This window comes from Gekko japonicus, unplaced genomic scaffold (genome assembly GCF_001447785.1).
Source record: "Gekko japonicus isolate JY-2015 unplaced genomic scaffold, Gekko_japonicus_V1.1 scaffold1013, whole genome shotgun sequence".
Lineage (NCBI taxonomy): Eukaryota > Metazoa > Chordata > Lepidosauria > Squamata > Gekkonidae > Gekko > Gekko japonicus.
This window is the reverse complement of record NW_015175386.1, coordinates 627,145-642,828: the sequence shown is the minus strand read 5'-3', so window position 1 is coordinate 642,828 and position 15,684 is coordinate 627,145. Positions and strand designations below refer to the sequence as shown.

At 48.6% G+C, this 15,684-nt stretch overlaps 1 protein-coding gene across 1 annotated transcript in view; it reads right to left on the bottom strand.

Moving 5' to 3' along the window:
* Positions 1–15,684, bottom strand: part of CASKIN2 (CASK interacting protein 2) — a 135,552-nt gene that overhangs the window by 21,608 nt on the left and 98,260 nt on the right. Inside the window, exons 3-10 of the mRNA XM_015425639.1 lie at positions 15,167–15,264; positions 14,653–14,798; positions 12,291–12,386; positions 7,337–7,467; positions 3,712–3,820; positions 2,184–2,292; positions 1,814–1,908; positions 279–396 (exon numbers count right to left, since the gene is read on the bottom strand). Of these exons, the coding sequence (XP_015281125.1) occupies positions 279–396; positions 1,814–1,908; positions 2,184–2,292; positions 3,712–3,820; positions 7,337–7,467; positions 12,291–12,386; positions 14,653–14,798; positions 15,167–15,264 (902 nt within the window). The remainder of the gene's footprint in view (positions 1–278; positions 397–1,813; positions 1,909–2,183; positions 2,293–3,711; positions 3,821–7,336; positions 7,468–12,290; positions 12,387–14,652; positions 14,799–15,166; positions 15,265–15,684) is intronic.

The window sequence follows — 15,684 nt, the reverse complement described above, 5'->3', positions numbered from 1 at the left end:
TGGCTGGATAACCTCACTTCTGGTAACATGGGGCTGCGGCCTAATGAGCTGTGCTGTCAGGGGTGTGGCCCAATATGCTAATGAGTTCCTGCTGTTGGGTGTGGCCTATTATGCTAATGAGTTCCTGCTGGGCTTTTTCTACAAAAAGAGCCCTGAGCGAGGATGTGGGGTTTAGTTGGAGAATAGAGTCACAGATGTTTCCTGCCCCCTTGCCCCTCTCCTCTGCATAAATCTTTGGTCTTCCGGCAAACTCTCTCCAGTTGTGTCCCTGGGCCAACCTGTGCGCTTGCTGATGACTTCTACAATGGATGGAGGGAAGTAGCCAACTCGGTCCGTGCCTTTCTGAGCATCGTGGATGTGGCCCTTCCAGCGTCCGTCTGCATGCTGCTCCAGGACCTGACAAGAGAAAGTAGTTCTTGCAAGTAGTGGGACACAAGACACATATGAGATAATAGAATCGTAACACTGAAAGTGACCTTGGAAGCCATTAAACGCTTTAGTGAAAGCAGGATAGTCTAGATCTCTATTATCTCTGCTGGTCAGGTTGCTTTTTAAAAATCCCAGACACAAAAGTCCCAGAATGACCTTGTATGACTTGTTGCCTTGTTAGGACTTTGTTCTCAGAATCCAACATAAATGTACACTGTTACAACTTAAATCCACCGCTCCTTTTTCTCCTGGCATCCTTTCATCTCTTAAAAAACTTAATTGCATCAGCTTTCTTCCTCTCTTTTAAGATACGCCGGTTCTCAAAATGAGGGGCATCATGCTTCTTTTTTGGGAGGGTCGAGGGGCCAGGATGGAGGAGGAGGAGGAACAGAATGAGCTGGATGGCACAATCTGGCTTTGCCTCTGCACAGTGTGTACAAGGGCCATGACATACAGGCAGTTCCTCAGCAATGCTATGTATTTACTAAACACACAGGAAAAACAAAAAATGAACTTGTTTCAGTGTTAACTCATGTGAGATTCCTGAATTTTATGTTGCAAAAGGGGGAAATATCATAAGAATTACTTTGCAAGTGAGTCCCCGGATTACTGAATCACCCCAAACATGCCCATTTCTTTTAGCAGCTCACCGTACACAGGGCTGAGAGCTTAACTGGACATTACAAACTCTACCAGTTCACCACAGGGACTTGCAGCTGTACTGTAGCTGCTAGTTTCTGGTTGGCAACTCACGAGTAAAAGCACAGCAGGGCCAAGTGCAGATCAGGACTGTGGCACGAGAGAAGAAAGAATTCCAGCCTTCTCCCTTGTGCTGTTTTTGGTGGCTGAAACAGCTGAGGGACTGCAGGGGTGGGAAGTATTACTTGCTCACTGGATTAAGGCAGGGGCATACATGGTTCTCCCTTCCTCCATTATTCCCCTCACAACAACTCTGTGAGGTAGGTCAGGCTAAGAGGCAGTGGTCACCCAGTGAGCTTCGCGCCAGAAGGAAGACCCAGGCCTCCTCGTCCGTCACTCTACACCACACCGGCTCTCACTGAGTCACAGTGTGGCATAGCTTGACTCATATGTCATATTCCAACCCACTGTCATTTCTATTACTCTAGTAAATCTTGCGTGTTGTGAACGCGTCCTTCGTCAACACTGTTGACTGCTACAGTCAAGACACCTAGGAACCTAACAAGAGCGGCTCCCACTTCCTATATTGTGGATATGATGCTTCTGTGAAAGCAAGATAAAAACACATTTGCCTTTTTCTGCCTCAGATGGGGGTCTGTGCACAGAGCTTAGAGCAAAAGTGAGGATGACCCCAGAGTGCTACATGGGGTGAATTTCAGCTGTCCCAAAGTTTAAATGGCCTTACCGTGATGACATCTCCGGCACGGATGTTCAGGGCTGTTGGGTCATGGAGGTTCCAAAAATCCTTCAGAGCTCGGACTTTCAGGATTCCTGATGCCTCTGAAGACAAAGGAAAGCGGGGGACACAGGATGCAGAGAACAGGCAGAAAAGGAAACGAGGTCTATGTTATTCACTGTGTGCTTATATTATATGCTGAAGACATCATTCCTTCCCACCAGCTTCCTCGGGCGAATTGTGTCTTGTCTTCAGTGAGAATGATGGGGCTGAATCTCCTGAGCACTTCTGCTGCTGCCGCCCAAGAGATTTCACCGCTAGGACCATACACATTTCCCCAAAGCACTGTCCTGCTAGGAACAGGCCTTGACCTGCTCACCTCGCAGTAGTTGTTTGATGTCCTTGCTGGCGTGTGAGGTGGTGAATTGATTCACAATGTCCAGGGCTGTCTGGTTGTAGGTGTTGCGAATGTTGACATCGATGCCGCCCTATCCACAGACAGAAGATTAATGGCAGGCCTGGAAGTGGGGGCACTTCGCTTGAGGTAAGTACTCTACTCCTGTGCTCAGTTGCACAATACGTGGTTCCTGACTCAGCTAGAACCAATGCTGGGTGCTGGTCGGACATGCCAGGCAACCTTCTAGAGCACAGTCCTTCAGAGCAACAAGGGCCCCAATCTCCACCAAACCACTTTCCCATAATCTGGGAAAGATTGAGCTGAGGCAAAGGGCTGTAGGACAACCTAGTAGAGTGGACAATTGAGAAGGACAGATTATGTTCAGGGTCAATTCACCACTGAGCCATGAAGGTCACTGGTTGACCTTGGATCATTTACCCTCTCTCTCAGCCTAACCTACCTCACTAAGGATGTTGCAGGAATCAAATTGGGAAATGGAAAACCACGGATGCTTCCGTGAGCTCCTTGGAGGAAAGGCAGGATGGGAATGTAATAAAAAATGTAAATAGTTCAGGACAGTCACGGAAGGGAGCGTGGTGCAACAGCCTTGGATCTGCTCAAAACCCTGCTCAGAACTCACTAGGAAGCCTTGGGTTTATTGCACACACAGAGAGCATCTGCTTCTCATGGGGATTTCACTAGTTTTCTTCACAGGGGTGTTGCACTGATGAATAGAACAAAGTGAATAAAGCACTGTGTTAATTAAAAGTGCTAAATCAATTATAGAAAACATCTATCCCCCATGTAATGCAATTTGAAGACGCTTCCTGCCACTCTAGAACAGAAACCAGAAGCTGGATTTCTTCCTCACTCACGTGATTTAGGATTGCTTTATTCCCTTGCCCACAATTGTCAAATGCCTGAACTAATGACTAATGTGATCGATTTAGGACTGACCCATTGATTGTCCACATAGGGCTGACAAGACGACCCTGAGGACATGCTGCCATTTTATAACAGTGAATTACAACCAGGGAACTCCTTTTAACAGTGCTGTCGGGGCCCAGTTTTGGTTGGGACCACCGCAGTGCAATGGGAGGGCAGGCTCCTGCCTCCCCCTGCACCACTTTGCCAACCTGAAATGGTGCCGGGGGGCATTGTTTGCCACATACCTGCGTGGGATCATTTCAGGTCAGGAAAATGGTGTAGGGAGGTAAGCAGGAGCCCCTCCTTCCCCTGCACCCTGGTAGTCCTGACCAGAATTGGGCTCCCACGGCACTGTTAAAAGGAATTCCGCAGTGGGAACTGACTAATACAAAATGGCAGCACATCCCCAGGGCAGACACAGGGACACTGTCTCATCTTGTTTGGCCTTTAGTCCTTGTGGGCTTTCACTCCTGCTCTTTGTTTCCTGTTTCTAGTGCCGTTCTGAGGCCTGTGGCCTCTCTCAAGACTTTTGGTCAAAAAGCAATTGTCCCTGTCCTTGACTGTGGCTTTCCTTTCCTCTTACTTGCAGCAACAGGCGCACCACCTCCGTCTTCCCGTACAGCGCTGCCTCGTGCAGGGCCGTGCCCGACTTTGTCTGCTTGTTGATCTCGATTCCAGCTTTCAGAAGCTGCCTGTGAGGAAGGGAATATGTCCACATTCAGTACCAGCACCCCAAAAGTGGGACAACTTACTCTGGCTTGGATGCCCAAATGCTGATGTCTACTATGCGGCAACTGAGAGGCTAGGAACAGAAAAAGGAGGGTGGCAGGCAGAGACAGGAAATGATCAGGGAAGTTATCTGTTTTGCAAGAGGGATTAACTAGTAGGACACTGTGGATATATTTGCACTGGTGTTTCGTGATAATTTATGTCACAGCTTTGATGCTGTAGAGTTTGTGCTTAACCATGGTGTTAAAAATTACTTCTGAAAAGTCGAGGAGCCAGGTACAGCTGTTTTCCTCTGATGGAGAAAGTACAGAAGGTTTAATCAATTCACACATGGACTGTTGACAAACATGGTCTGTGAGTTCTGTACTGAGAATTTAATTCTTAGGGTCTCATTGGCCTAATTCATACTGGGACCATGGCGTGTTTGGAGGGGGGGGGCTTAAACCTCCCCCCCCAACAAAATCTCAAAATCTCCTCACTCTCCCCAGCCTTAAAGATGTCAGGTTGGCCATGACCAGGGCCAGGGCTTTCTCAGCAACTGCACCACTTTGGTGGAATGAGCTCCCGGAGGACATCAGGGCCCTGCGGGATCTACCACAATTCCGCAGGCCCTGCAGGATGGCGATCTTCTGCCGAGCGTTTGAGCAAACTGTTTAACATCAACCGAGTAACCTAGACCCTTTAATCCACCCTGGCCACCTGCTCTAATATCCTCCCCTATATGGAGGGATGACACGCACAGGAGCCAAACACCAGCCAAAGTGGTGCCGTTGCTGAGAAAGCTCTGGCCCTGGTCGTGGCCAGCCTGACACCTTTAAGGCCGGGGAGAGTGAGGAGATTTTGTGATCTTGAACACAGTACCCTCTGGAGAACATATGGGGAAAGGTGGTCCCTCAGGTATGCAGGCCCCTGGCCATGTAGGGCTTTATAGGCAAGAACCAGCACCTTGAAGCGAACCCGGTATACTACAGGTAGCCAGTGCAGTGCTTTTAGTGCAGGCTGAATGTGTTCCCTCAGGGGGAGACCCAGTAATAGCCTAGCTGCTGCATTCTGCACCAACTGTAGCTTCTGGATTTGGGACAAGGGCAGCCCCATGTAGAGAACATTGCAGTAGTCTATTGCAGTAGTCTAATCTCAAGGTGACCATCATGTGAATCACTGTTGCCAGATCATTGCATTCGAGGAAGGGAACCAACTGCCTGATCAGCCAGAGGTGGTAGAAGGCCAACTTGGCAGTGGCTGCTACCTGGGCCTCCATCGTTAAGGAGGCATCCAAAAGCACTCCCAAGCTGGTTCCAGTGGCACCCCATTGAAGGTCAGGAGTGGGATCCCTGACTCCGGACTGCTCTGGCCCAGGCACAGGACCTCCTTGTCGGATTCAGTTTCAGGCAGCTCAGCCTAAGCCATCCAGCTATGCCCTGTAACGCCAGGTCTACATCTTCCAGTCTTGAGTCAGACTGGCCAGCCAACAACAGATAGAGCTGAGTGTCATCCACATACTGGTGACAACCCAGCCCATGCCTCTGGGCAATCTGGGCAAGGAGACGCATATAGATATTAAATAACATTGGGGAGAAGACAGCCCCTGGTGGCACTCCGCAAACCAGCGGGTGCCTTTGAGACAGCTGCTCCCCTAGCGCCACCCTTTGTCCCCAATCTTATAGGAAAGAGGAAAGCCATTGTAAGGCAGACCCCTGAATTCCAGTGTCGGCGAAGTGGTGGATCAGTAACTGGTGGCCGACCGTGTTGAACGCCGCCAAAAGGTCTAACAGCAACAGCACCGCTGATCCGCCCCAAGCCAGATGCCTTCGGAGGTTGTCCGTGAGGGCCACCAGTGCTGTCTCAGTCCTGTGACCTGGACGAAAGCCGGATTGGAATGGATCTAATGTATTAGTGTCATCCAGAAAACTCTACAACTGAATTGCCACCACTCTCTTAATAATCTTACCCAGATAGGGTACGTTAGAGACTGGCCAATAGTTTGCCAATTCAGCTGGGTCCCGGGATGGTTTCTTTAGGAGAGGGTGAACCACTGTTTCCTTAAGTGCCCCAGGGAAATTTCCTACAGAGAGGGACATTGATCATCTCCCTTAGAGGATCTCTTAGCCCATCGCGGCCAGCTTTAATAAGCCATGATGGACACGGATCAAGGCAGCAAGTGGTAGGGCGTACAGTTGAGAATATTCTGCCAACTTCCTCTAGGCTGAGCTGAGCAAACTGATCCAAAACTCAACTAAAAGACGTGCATGGAGCCTCAAGTTCACTCACTGTCTCAATTGTGGCAGGGAGGTTGTGGCAGAGCAACAGGACTTTATCTGCAAAAAAGCCCGCAAAAGCATCACAGCCAATCTCCAATTCCCTGGCATTTGGTCTGCCTTGGGGCAGAGTAGTCAAAGATTGAATCGTTCTAAATAATTGGGCTGGACGTGAGCTCGCAGATGCAATTGAGGCCGCATAATACTCTTTTTTAGTGGCGCTAACTGCCATCTCATAGGTCCTCATAAATGACCTACAGGATGCTCTTGTAGCTTTGTCACAGGCATGCCGCCATTGCCCTTCTAGCCCTCTTAGCCTCCACTACATCAGTGGACATTTATGTCATTTCTGCCTGCCCTTCTGTTTAGAGGCCCTTATTTGTTTCACCCCTAGGCTTGCCAAGTCCCCCCGGGGGGCGGGGAAACCCCCGCCCGAGAGGCCCGTTACCCGCCCCCGGCGGATCGGGCTCCAGGGGGAACCCCACCCTCAAAGCACGTAACATGCCCGGCGTCAGCACTTCACTCAGAAGTGACGCAATCACGTCGGGTACGTTGGGGGCGGGGCCACAATCATCCGAGGGAAAACTCTATGGTTTTCCCTCGGATGATTGTGGCCCCGCCCCCAACGTGCCCGATGTGATCGCGTCACTTCCGGGTGACGTAACTGCAGCGCGCGCATAGACTCCCGGAACGAGACTGGACTCCCCCGCTCTGCAACAGGTGAGGACCTGGCAACCCTATTCTCCCCCCTCCCCTCATTTGGAGGACCTTTTCTCTCTGTTTGGTTGCCCATTCTGAACTGGGCCTGTGCATGCCTGAGAATTAAGTTCCCAGCATGGCACTTCCAGCACACGTGTAGCCAAAAGTCCATTTATTCACTTGGACTTAGTAATGTGTGAACTGGATCTCTGGCAAGTTATTTCTGTCCTCTTATGTGGAAAAAGTTGGTGGTATGTCCTTTGCAAATGCAGCATTCCCTGTCGTCTTCCTTTATGCCAGAGGTGTGTGGGGTAGCCCTTCCTTTCCTCCCAGCATGAGGTCAGAGCAAAGAGGATCTACTCCCTTCTGCTGAGAGACTGTGAAGGATATGCTGTTGGAAAGGGGGGTTGTGAACAGACCCAGCAGCTAAGTGCACTAACAAAGGCCTGCGTTGTGATGCTAGTCCATCAAGCCAGGATCTCCCAGCACCTCCAACCCCTCTCCCTGCAGTGGCAGAGCAGTTACCTGATGATCTCTTTGTGCCCATTCTTGGCTGCCAGGTGCAGAGGAGTTGTGTAGTTGGGGTCAGTTGTGTCTTTCGATTGTCCCTCGAGCAAAGAAACACACAGGTGGCTGTTCAGAAGCAGCTGGGCCACCTAAGGCAGACGGGAGTGTGGGTGGGGGTGGAGGGAGGGGAAAGAAGAGGGGCGTTTAGGAAAGCACACAGAGTACACGGTGGATGCCACATTCCTGGCTATTTTGCCCAAGAGTCAGTACTGGCCCATTTTGCCCTATTTTACCAAAGAGGTAGAGAATGGGCTAGAATCACTGGTTCCCACAGTGGGCAATACCGCCCCCTGAGGGTGCTGGAACGATCCAGGTCAGAGCCTTGGGTGCAATTGGGGGATGTTGAATACAAATAAGGGGGTGGTGGAAGCATAAAGAAAGAAGAGTCCAGAACCTACCTAAAGCAGCCTTTGGGCGGTATGCCAAATAAGTTTGGGAAACTATGGTAGATCATCTCGGGAGGCATCAGGCCCATAGCCACTGTGTCTCTGCTACATTCTCATGATTGGTTTACGTGATTCAGAGCATGTTCAGGCATTCCTTTAAGCCAGGATGTGAACAAATGCAGCTGGTTGCCATGGTCCCACACATGCTTCACTATTCTTCTTCTCCCCTCCCTTTACAATGGAAGAATTGTGGCTTAAAACAAACTTTGATCACCCACAGTGCAGAAGTGCGGGCTGGTAGAGTAACCAGAGTTTGTTCTCTCTCCGCACCTAAAAATCCTGAGATTCTAAAACTGGATCAAACTACGGTTTAGAACCTTGGTTTTGTGGTGTGGAGGGGAAACCAGCTCCAGTTAACCCGCTTTCATTCATATGTCACCTGTAATGACCATTGGCTTTAAACTAGGATTCCTCCATTACACTTTGCAAAAGAAGAAAGGAGCAAAGAGTGCTTGCAAATGTGGCAATAAACTGGGCTCATGCACATTCCTGCGTTATTTATTTATTTATTTAATTAATTAGATTTATATACCACCCTTCCCAAATGGGCTCAAGGCGGTGAACAACAATTAGATAATACACTTAAAACAATGTGATAACAATTTACATATCATTATCATAAAATACCATGTAGCCATAAAACAATCAGGTGACCAATCAAGATCAGGCCAGTGATGAAAATTGGCCAGAAGAGCTGGGCCGGAAGAACTAAGGCCAGAGAAGCTGGGAGGGAGGAAAAGGGGGATGCCCGCTGCCTCAACTAAATGCCCGGTGGAAGAGCTCCATCTTGTAGGCCCTGCGGAACTGTGATAAGTCCTGCAGGGCCCTGATCTCACACGGGAGCTCATTCCACCATGCAGGGGCCAGGGCTGAAAAGGCCCTGGCCCTGGTCGAGGCTAGCCGGACGTCCCTGGGGACTGGAACTACTAAAAGATGTTGATATGTGAACCTCAGTGCCCTCCGGGGCTCATATGGGGAGAGGCGGTCTCGAAGGTATGCTGGCCCCTGGCCGTATAGGGCTTTAAATGCTGATTCAATGTGACTTCTGAAAGGACCATCAGTTTCACTGAGAAGAATTATACTTGGTTTTTATAGCCTGCTTTTCTCTACCCTAAGGAGGCTCAAAGCAGCTTCCAATCGCCTTTCCCTTCCCCACAACAGGCACCCTGTGAGGTAGGTGGAGCTGAGAGTTCTGAGAGAACTGTGACTGGCCCAAGGTCACCCAGCAGGCTTCGTGTGCAAGGAGAGGGGAATCAGACCCGGTTCTCCAGATGAGAGTCTGTCACTCTTAACCACTAGACCACAACAAGGTGAGAAATCCCTATAATTCTTCTGCAGATACTTTTCCTAAGAACATGGCCCGGGAATTTCCCTAACAAAGATCAACAATGTCAATTCACATTATTTTGTTGATTTCATTACATACATTTGCAGAAACAGGTTTTTTTTAAAAAATTAAGATTACCACCTTTTAAAAAAATTCAGTCCTGTCAGTTGCTTGTTCTGGGGCAAGACAGCTCTACTGCACCTTTAACAGGTAAGTGACAGGTGTATTCAACTGGTGAAGCACTACCCAATTTGGAGATGTTAGGGTGGAAGAAACCTGCCTTATTCAATTAATGTTGTGCAGCTATTAAGGTATCAGAGCCCCTGTTGTGGGGGTGGGAAGGCAGGAACCCTACTTTATTTTCTTAGCTATTTTTATGACTACATGATCTTGTGTAAAAGATCTCATCTTGTACTTCTTTCAGACACCATAGATTACCATGGATTACCAGAAAGACCAATGATGAGCATGTTCTCAAATAAATGATGAGGTTTCTGTCCCTTTCAGAACCTGAAGGGAGACAATATCTCTGCAGATGGCACTCCTTTCACCCTAGAGAGCCAGTGCACTGTAGCAGTTGGACTATGATCCGGGAGATGCAGCTTCAAATCCCCACTCTGCTATGGATGCTTGCTGGGGGACCTTAGGCCAATCACACATGACACACTATTAGACAAACCTTCCTCACAGGGTTGCTGTGAGGATAAAATGGAAAGAATGATATAAGTTGCTTAGGATCCCCATTGGGGAGAAAGGAGTGGGTATAAATGAAGTATGTAAATAGTATGAGAGCCAGTTTGGTGTAGTGGTTAAGTGCGCGGACTCTAATCTGGGAGAACCGGGTTTGATTCCCTACTCCTCCACTTGCACCTGGCTGGATGACCTTGGGCAAGCCATAATTCTGGCACAGCTGTTCTTGGAAAAAAAGAGCAGTTTCTGTCAGAGTTCCCTCAGCCCCACCTACCTCACAGGGTGTCTGTTGTGGGGAGGGGAAGGGAAAGGAGTTTGTAAGCCGCTCTGAGACTCCTTTGGGGAGTGAAGGGCGGGGTATACATCCAGTCTCCTCCTCCTCCTCTTCCTCCTCTTCTTCTTCTTCTTCTTCCTCCTTCTCTTCTTCTTCTTCTTATAATATTTGGGATAAGTGGGATAGGCACCTGCTGCAAACTGCTTTGCTTCGAAACTCTCAAAGCCCTGGAAGGTGGTTATCCTCAATGTCACTGTCTTGACCATCTCACTCCCAGACTGCACCTGTCCAGTTCCTTCAACCTCTCTTTGCAGGTCTTGCATTCTTTGCATCTCTCTACATGGAGGGGGGGGAGGGCTACAAAGGGGGCACAAGTGCAGGGCCTAGGAATAGTTAACTGGGAAAAGTTGGTCGCTACAGCCAAAAACATTTTTTTTCTGTCAGGGTCTTTTTCTACCAGGGCTTGGAGTTCGTGCTGGCCTCACCCGTAGGGAGCACCTACACACCTACAAAGAAAGTACAGTCTGCACTCAGAGGACCAGTGTGTGTGTATGTGTGTGTGTGAGAGAGAGACGGTGGATTTATTATGCTATTTACAGCCTGTGTATTACAGAAAGGGACGTTCAAACCACCCCCTGCCTTGTGATGGAAATAAATGTTGCCATTCCATCACCTCCTTTTCATGTGATCCCTCTGCTAATGTTCCCAAGTACACACATGTTTACAGTCTCGCCGTTCTTCCTCTCAGCTTCCCACCCCAGGAATGTTGAGAAGACTCTGCACCTGTCCTGAAGGCTGGTGGGGCCGGGAATCCACAGCCACCACCTCCCAGCATTGCCAGGTTGGAATCCCAGGCCTCCTGTCCCAGCTGGCCTTGCAGTTTGCCTTCCTAGCCCGGAGGGATTAAAGTGGCTCAGCCCCTGTCTGGTTTCCTGTGGGAGTGGTGGTGAAGGCCCCGCAGCCGGGATGCAGTGGGGATCCAGACTTTGTTATGTCCCAGCACAAGGCCTTACTATGCAGCCCTTCGGAACTCTTCATAAAGTATGAAGGGGCTTCCACAGAAAGTCATTTCAGCTTGGTTGGGACTGCTAGGGATGTAATGAAGAACTGTGGGATATTGTTCCATATGGAATGCTAGGGCAGGAACTCATTAGCATAACAGGCCACACCCAACAGCAGAAACTCATTAGCATATTAGGCCACATCCACGACAGCACAGCTCGTTGGCATATTAAGCCGCACCCCCATGTTATCAGAAGTGTGCTCATCCAGCCACACCCACCTTTTGCTTCTTATTCTGCTTACCTTGTTTGTTGTCAAAACCCAGGGCTTTTTTGTAGCAGGAGCTCCTTTGCATGTTAGCCCACAAACCCCTAATGTTGCCAGTCCTAATGAGTTTCTGCTGTTGGGTGTGGCCTATTATGCTAATGAGTTCCTGCTGGGCGTGGCGAACTTGGAAGCCAGCCGGAACTCTGTTCCTATGCGTTCCTGCCCAAAAATAGCCCTGAATGTACCCATGCTAGCAGTCTTACATCGCATTATGATGCTGTTGTAGGAAAGTTCCATGGAGAGAGGGGGACAATATGGGTTTGCAGAATTCATTCATTATATTTTTATCCTGCACTTCCTTCATAGAAATCAGGATGAGATATATCTCTGTTCTCTTTTCCTCTGTTTCATCCTCACAGAAATCCTGTGAGGTATATCAGGCTGAAAGCGACTGGAGGGCCCAAGAACAAATGTAGAGTCCACTGGGGCACCTTTAAGACCAACAAAGGTTCATTCAAGGGATGAGCTTTCATGTGCCAGGCACACAAGCTCATCCCTTGAATAAACCTTTGTTGGTCTTAAAGGTGCCCCAGTGGACTCTAAATTTGTTCCACTGCTTCAGATCAGCACGGCTGCCCACCTGGATCTATCTTCATGGAGGGCCCAAGGTCACCCAGTGAGTTTCAAAGTGAGCAGAGATCTGAATCTCGGTACCCCCAGGCCCAGTTCACTACTCTGCCCCACACTGGCTCTCAAATTCTTCACAGGTAGTAAACTTTTCATATGGTTATACTAGTAAACCCTTCATGCACAGGGGTGTGGATTAGGGTCAGATCACTTTTCGGCAGTGTCCTTGGGACCTGGGTCTATGTATCCTCCTCAACAGCAACAGCAGCTTCTGCTTACCTTCAGCCTTCCAAACTCACAAGCCAGATCCAGGGGGGTTTTCTTGGCCTTGTTGACGAGGCATGGGTTGGACTGGTGCTGGAGCAGCATCTCTGACTGCAGGAGGAAGGGCCAAAACATGGAAAGAAAATACATACAAAATCCTGTCTGTATATACAAGATCACAGCAAAGTCATGTAAGACATGAGGTTTAGATCCAGACAATCTAGGATGACAGCTGAGTGATCATATGACACTAAATTGCATCATATCTGTAGGTGTCACAGTGACTCAGCAATTGTACAGGACTGTACTCTGATTGGTCTGTACTTGTATATATTGTAACTGGTTCTTAGTCAAGCACTGCCTATATGGTTACTGCTGTTATGCGTAGCACTGCGTTGGTCGAAATCCTGATTTGCTACAAGCTGTGTATGTATATATTCTCTGTAAATAAACGGGAACATATTCTATAAAAACAATTCTGCTACTTTCCGGCTTCAAACACCGTCAAATCCTGCAGTTGCCCCCCCATCCAGTCCAAGAAACCATCTCCACATTTCCTAGTGATCTGCACAGAGAAATCTTAAAGCTCTTCTGAAAGAGAGGCCCTGCTAGGAACTCACAGCACAACATAATTACTTTCCTGGTCATAGTCGGCCTGGTGACCTGCCTTTGCTACTCTTCTACCCTTTTGGTCTAACCTGAGAGGCCTAAGTCGGAGGTTCTGAAATACTTCCAGTTTGTTAAAGAACAAACTGTTCAAATTGTTCAAGTCCTTCTTTAGGGTAATAACTACAGAGTAAAGGTAAGTTCATGGTGTTCTCATATGCCTCCTGTACGGGAAGGGAAGCAGAAACTGCTTTCTATAGTGGACATAAAGCCCACTCCTGATAGCTATAGATTTCTTATGTTTGTACAGGATTTGTTATCTGATACAGTGCCAAGCTCTAGAGAATCATAGCTTATATTAAAATATAAAGCAGGTTTCTGGTCCTCAGGGGTGTAGTCAAAAATTTTTGGTTGGTGGGGCATTGGAAAATCCTGTGAAATGCTCAACCAGCAAGTTTTTTTTTTAAAAAAAAAAATCTTAACTTTCTGTCTCCCCAAGACTCAGGGGCTGAAGAATAAGCAACCCCCTGCCCTCTCAGCAGCTCACTGGCAGCCTTGTAAAGCCAGTGAGCACTGGAGGGGAGGTCTCCGAAGAAGGTGAGCCACAGGTCTCCTGATGGCTTGGATGAAGAGGGGACAAGGGGTGGCTGTAATTCGTGAGGGGCAAGTTCTGTTGCTCATCTTGTAAGAGTGGGGGGAGGTACTGAGCAGAACTCACTGCCCCCCCCCAGAATAACTCTGAGGGTGCTGAATGTTTCCCAAGTAGAGCGCAGGAGCACACTGGGGGTAACCCCCATTCATCTCTGCCTCTTGACTGAGTGGGTAATGGCTGTAGCCCCCTGCACTGAAGTTCTGCGCTCTGTAGCTTGGCCCACAGCTGGGGCCAGAGGGTGCTGAGGAGGAGGGAGAGAGAAAGAGAGGGGTGCAGGAGGTGGTGGAGGAGGTGGGCCTTCATGCATTCTGGCCGGGGCTGGTGAACAAGCACTCCAGCTGCGCTCCAGCTATGCAACCTCTGCCTCCATGTCCATTGCCGGGCTGGCAGGTAAGGGCATGGCCAGGGGCAGTGTTCCCTCTAAGCTGAGTTGGTGTGAGCTAGCTCATAGTTTTTTAGCCTCCAGCTCACAGATTTTTGTCTTGGCTCAGGAAGGAGAGCTCCAGAGCAAACTAATTTATTCAGTAGTCAAATCACTTGCTCACAACTGTAATGCCAGTAGCTCACAAAGTAGAATTTTTGCTCACAAGACTCCACTGCTTAGAGGGAACATTGGCCAGGGGCAGTGGGAGTTGTGGGGCCTTGGCCAGGAGTGACAAGGCACATGCCCCTAAGTGCCCCACCATGACTATGTGCCTGCTGGTCCTCATTATAAAGTACCGAAATTTAGTGAAGTTTAGTACTGAAGCTTGACCCTAATGAAACTGACTAAATATGGACTATTCTAGTCACTGATGGTGTCAATTTTTGTAGTGCAAACTATATACAGCCCTATTTATGGTTCGAACCCAGGTTGTATAGTATCACAGATTCTTCGTCCTTCTCAAACCAAGATTACTTTTGTCACTGAGTGATCGTTGTGATTCAATACAGTTTCCAAAAGAAACCACACTTGCTAACATGGTGGTATTACAGCATAGTTCTCAGCTATGGGCAAAACACATGAGAAAATGACTAAGGTCGTGGTGGGTGAAGACAGAAAGCTTTGGGACTTGTGGCCATGGTGCAGAACTGATCAAGAGATGCAGCATCCTTTGCTCCAGATTGTCTAATACTCACCACCTCATAATGGCCATATTGTGCAGAAAGGTGCAATGGGATCTGTCCATCCAGTGATGCCATGTTGACTGAAGCAGCTGCCCGTAGCAGTAGGCGCACTGGCTCCACCTTCCCTTGCCAGGCAGCATAGTGTAGTGGGCGCATTCCTGTAGGGAGACAGTGTGAGGAGGGAAGATATTCAGCCTACAGTGGTAATTACAAGGCCACACTATGGGACTAGGCCCAGTAAAGCAAAGCTAAGTGCACAACAACATCTGAGTTACTAGTTTTGCCAGTCCCATCATAGATCTTGTAGGAACAGAGGATCCGTGGTGGGAAGCTTCCTGTTAATTATACCCAAACAATAATCCAACTGTATTGCCTTGGAAATATTTTTTCCTGTTATATAGCAGCAGTAGGTATTTTCCCCTTCATAGCATACGGTCATTCCCCCAAACTGTTTGCTGGGACAACAACAGGTTTTCGATTCCTTCAGCAAGAGCAGGGAGGATTCTGAGATAAACAACCTGCTTACCATTGATGTCCTTAATATCCACAGTGGCTTGTGCTTCCAACAGCAAGGAAATAAGCTCCAGGCTTCCAACCAGGGCTGCATGGTGCAGCGCAGAAAACCTGAGAACAGGAAGGGAGGGAGACATGATAAGAGGCAGCAAACTCCAGTGACTCCATTGCCACCCAATCTATGCTTCCATGTTGACCATTTCTAGGTTCAGGCATCCAATTATTTGCACAGTATTCTGACACCAGCTGGGTAAATTTTAGGTTGATACAAACAGGGCTTTTTTGGTAGAAAAAGCCCAGCAGGAACTCATTAGCATAATAGGCCATACCCAACAGCAGGAACTCATTAGCATATTAGGCCATACCCTGACAGCACAGCTCATTCGCATATTAGGCCACACCCCCATGTTACCAGAAGTGTGGTCATCCAGCCACACCCACCTTTTGCTTCTCATTCTCTTTACCTTGTTTGTTGTCAAAACCCAGGGCTTTTTGCATGTTAGGCCACACACCCCTAATTGTAGCCAATCC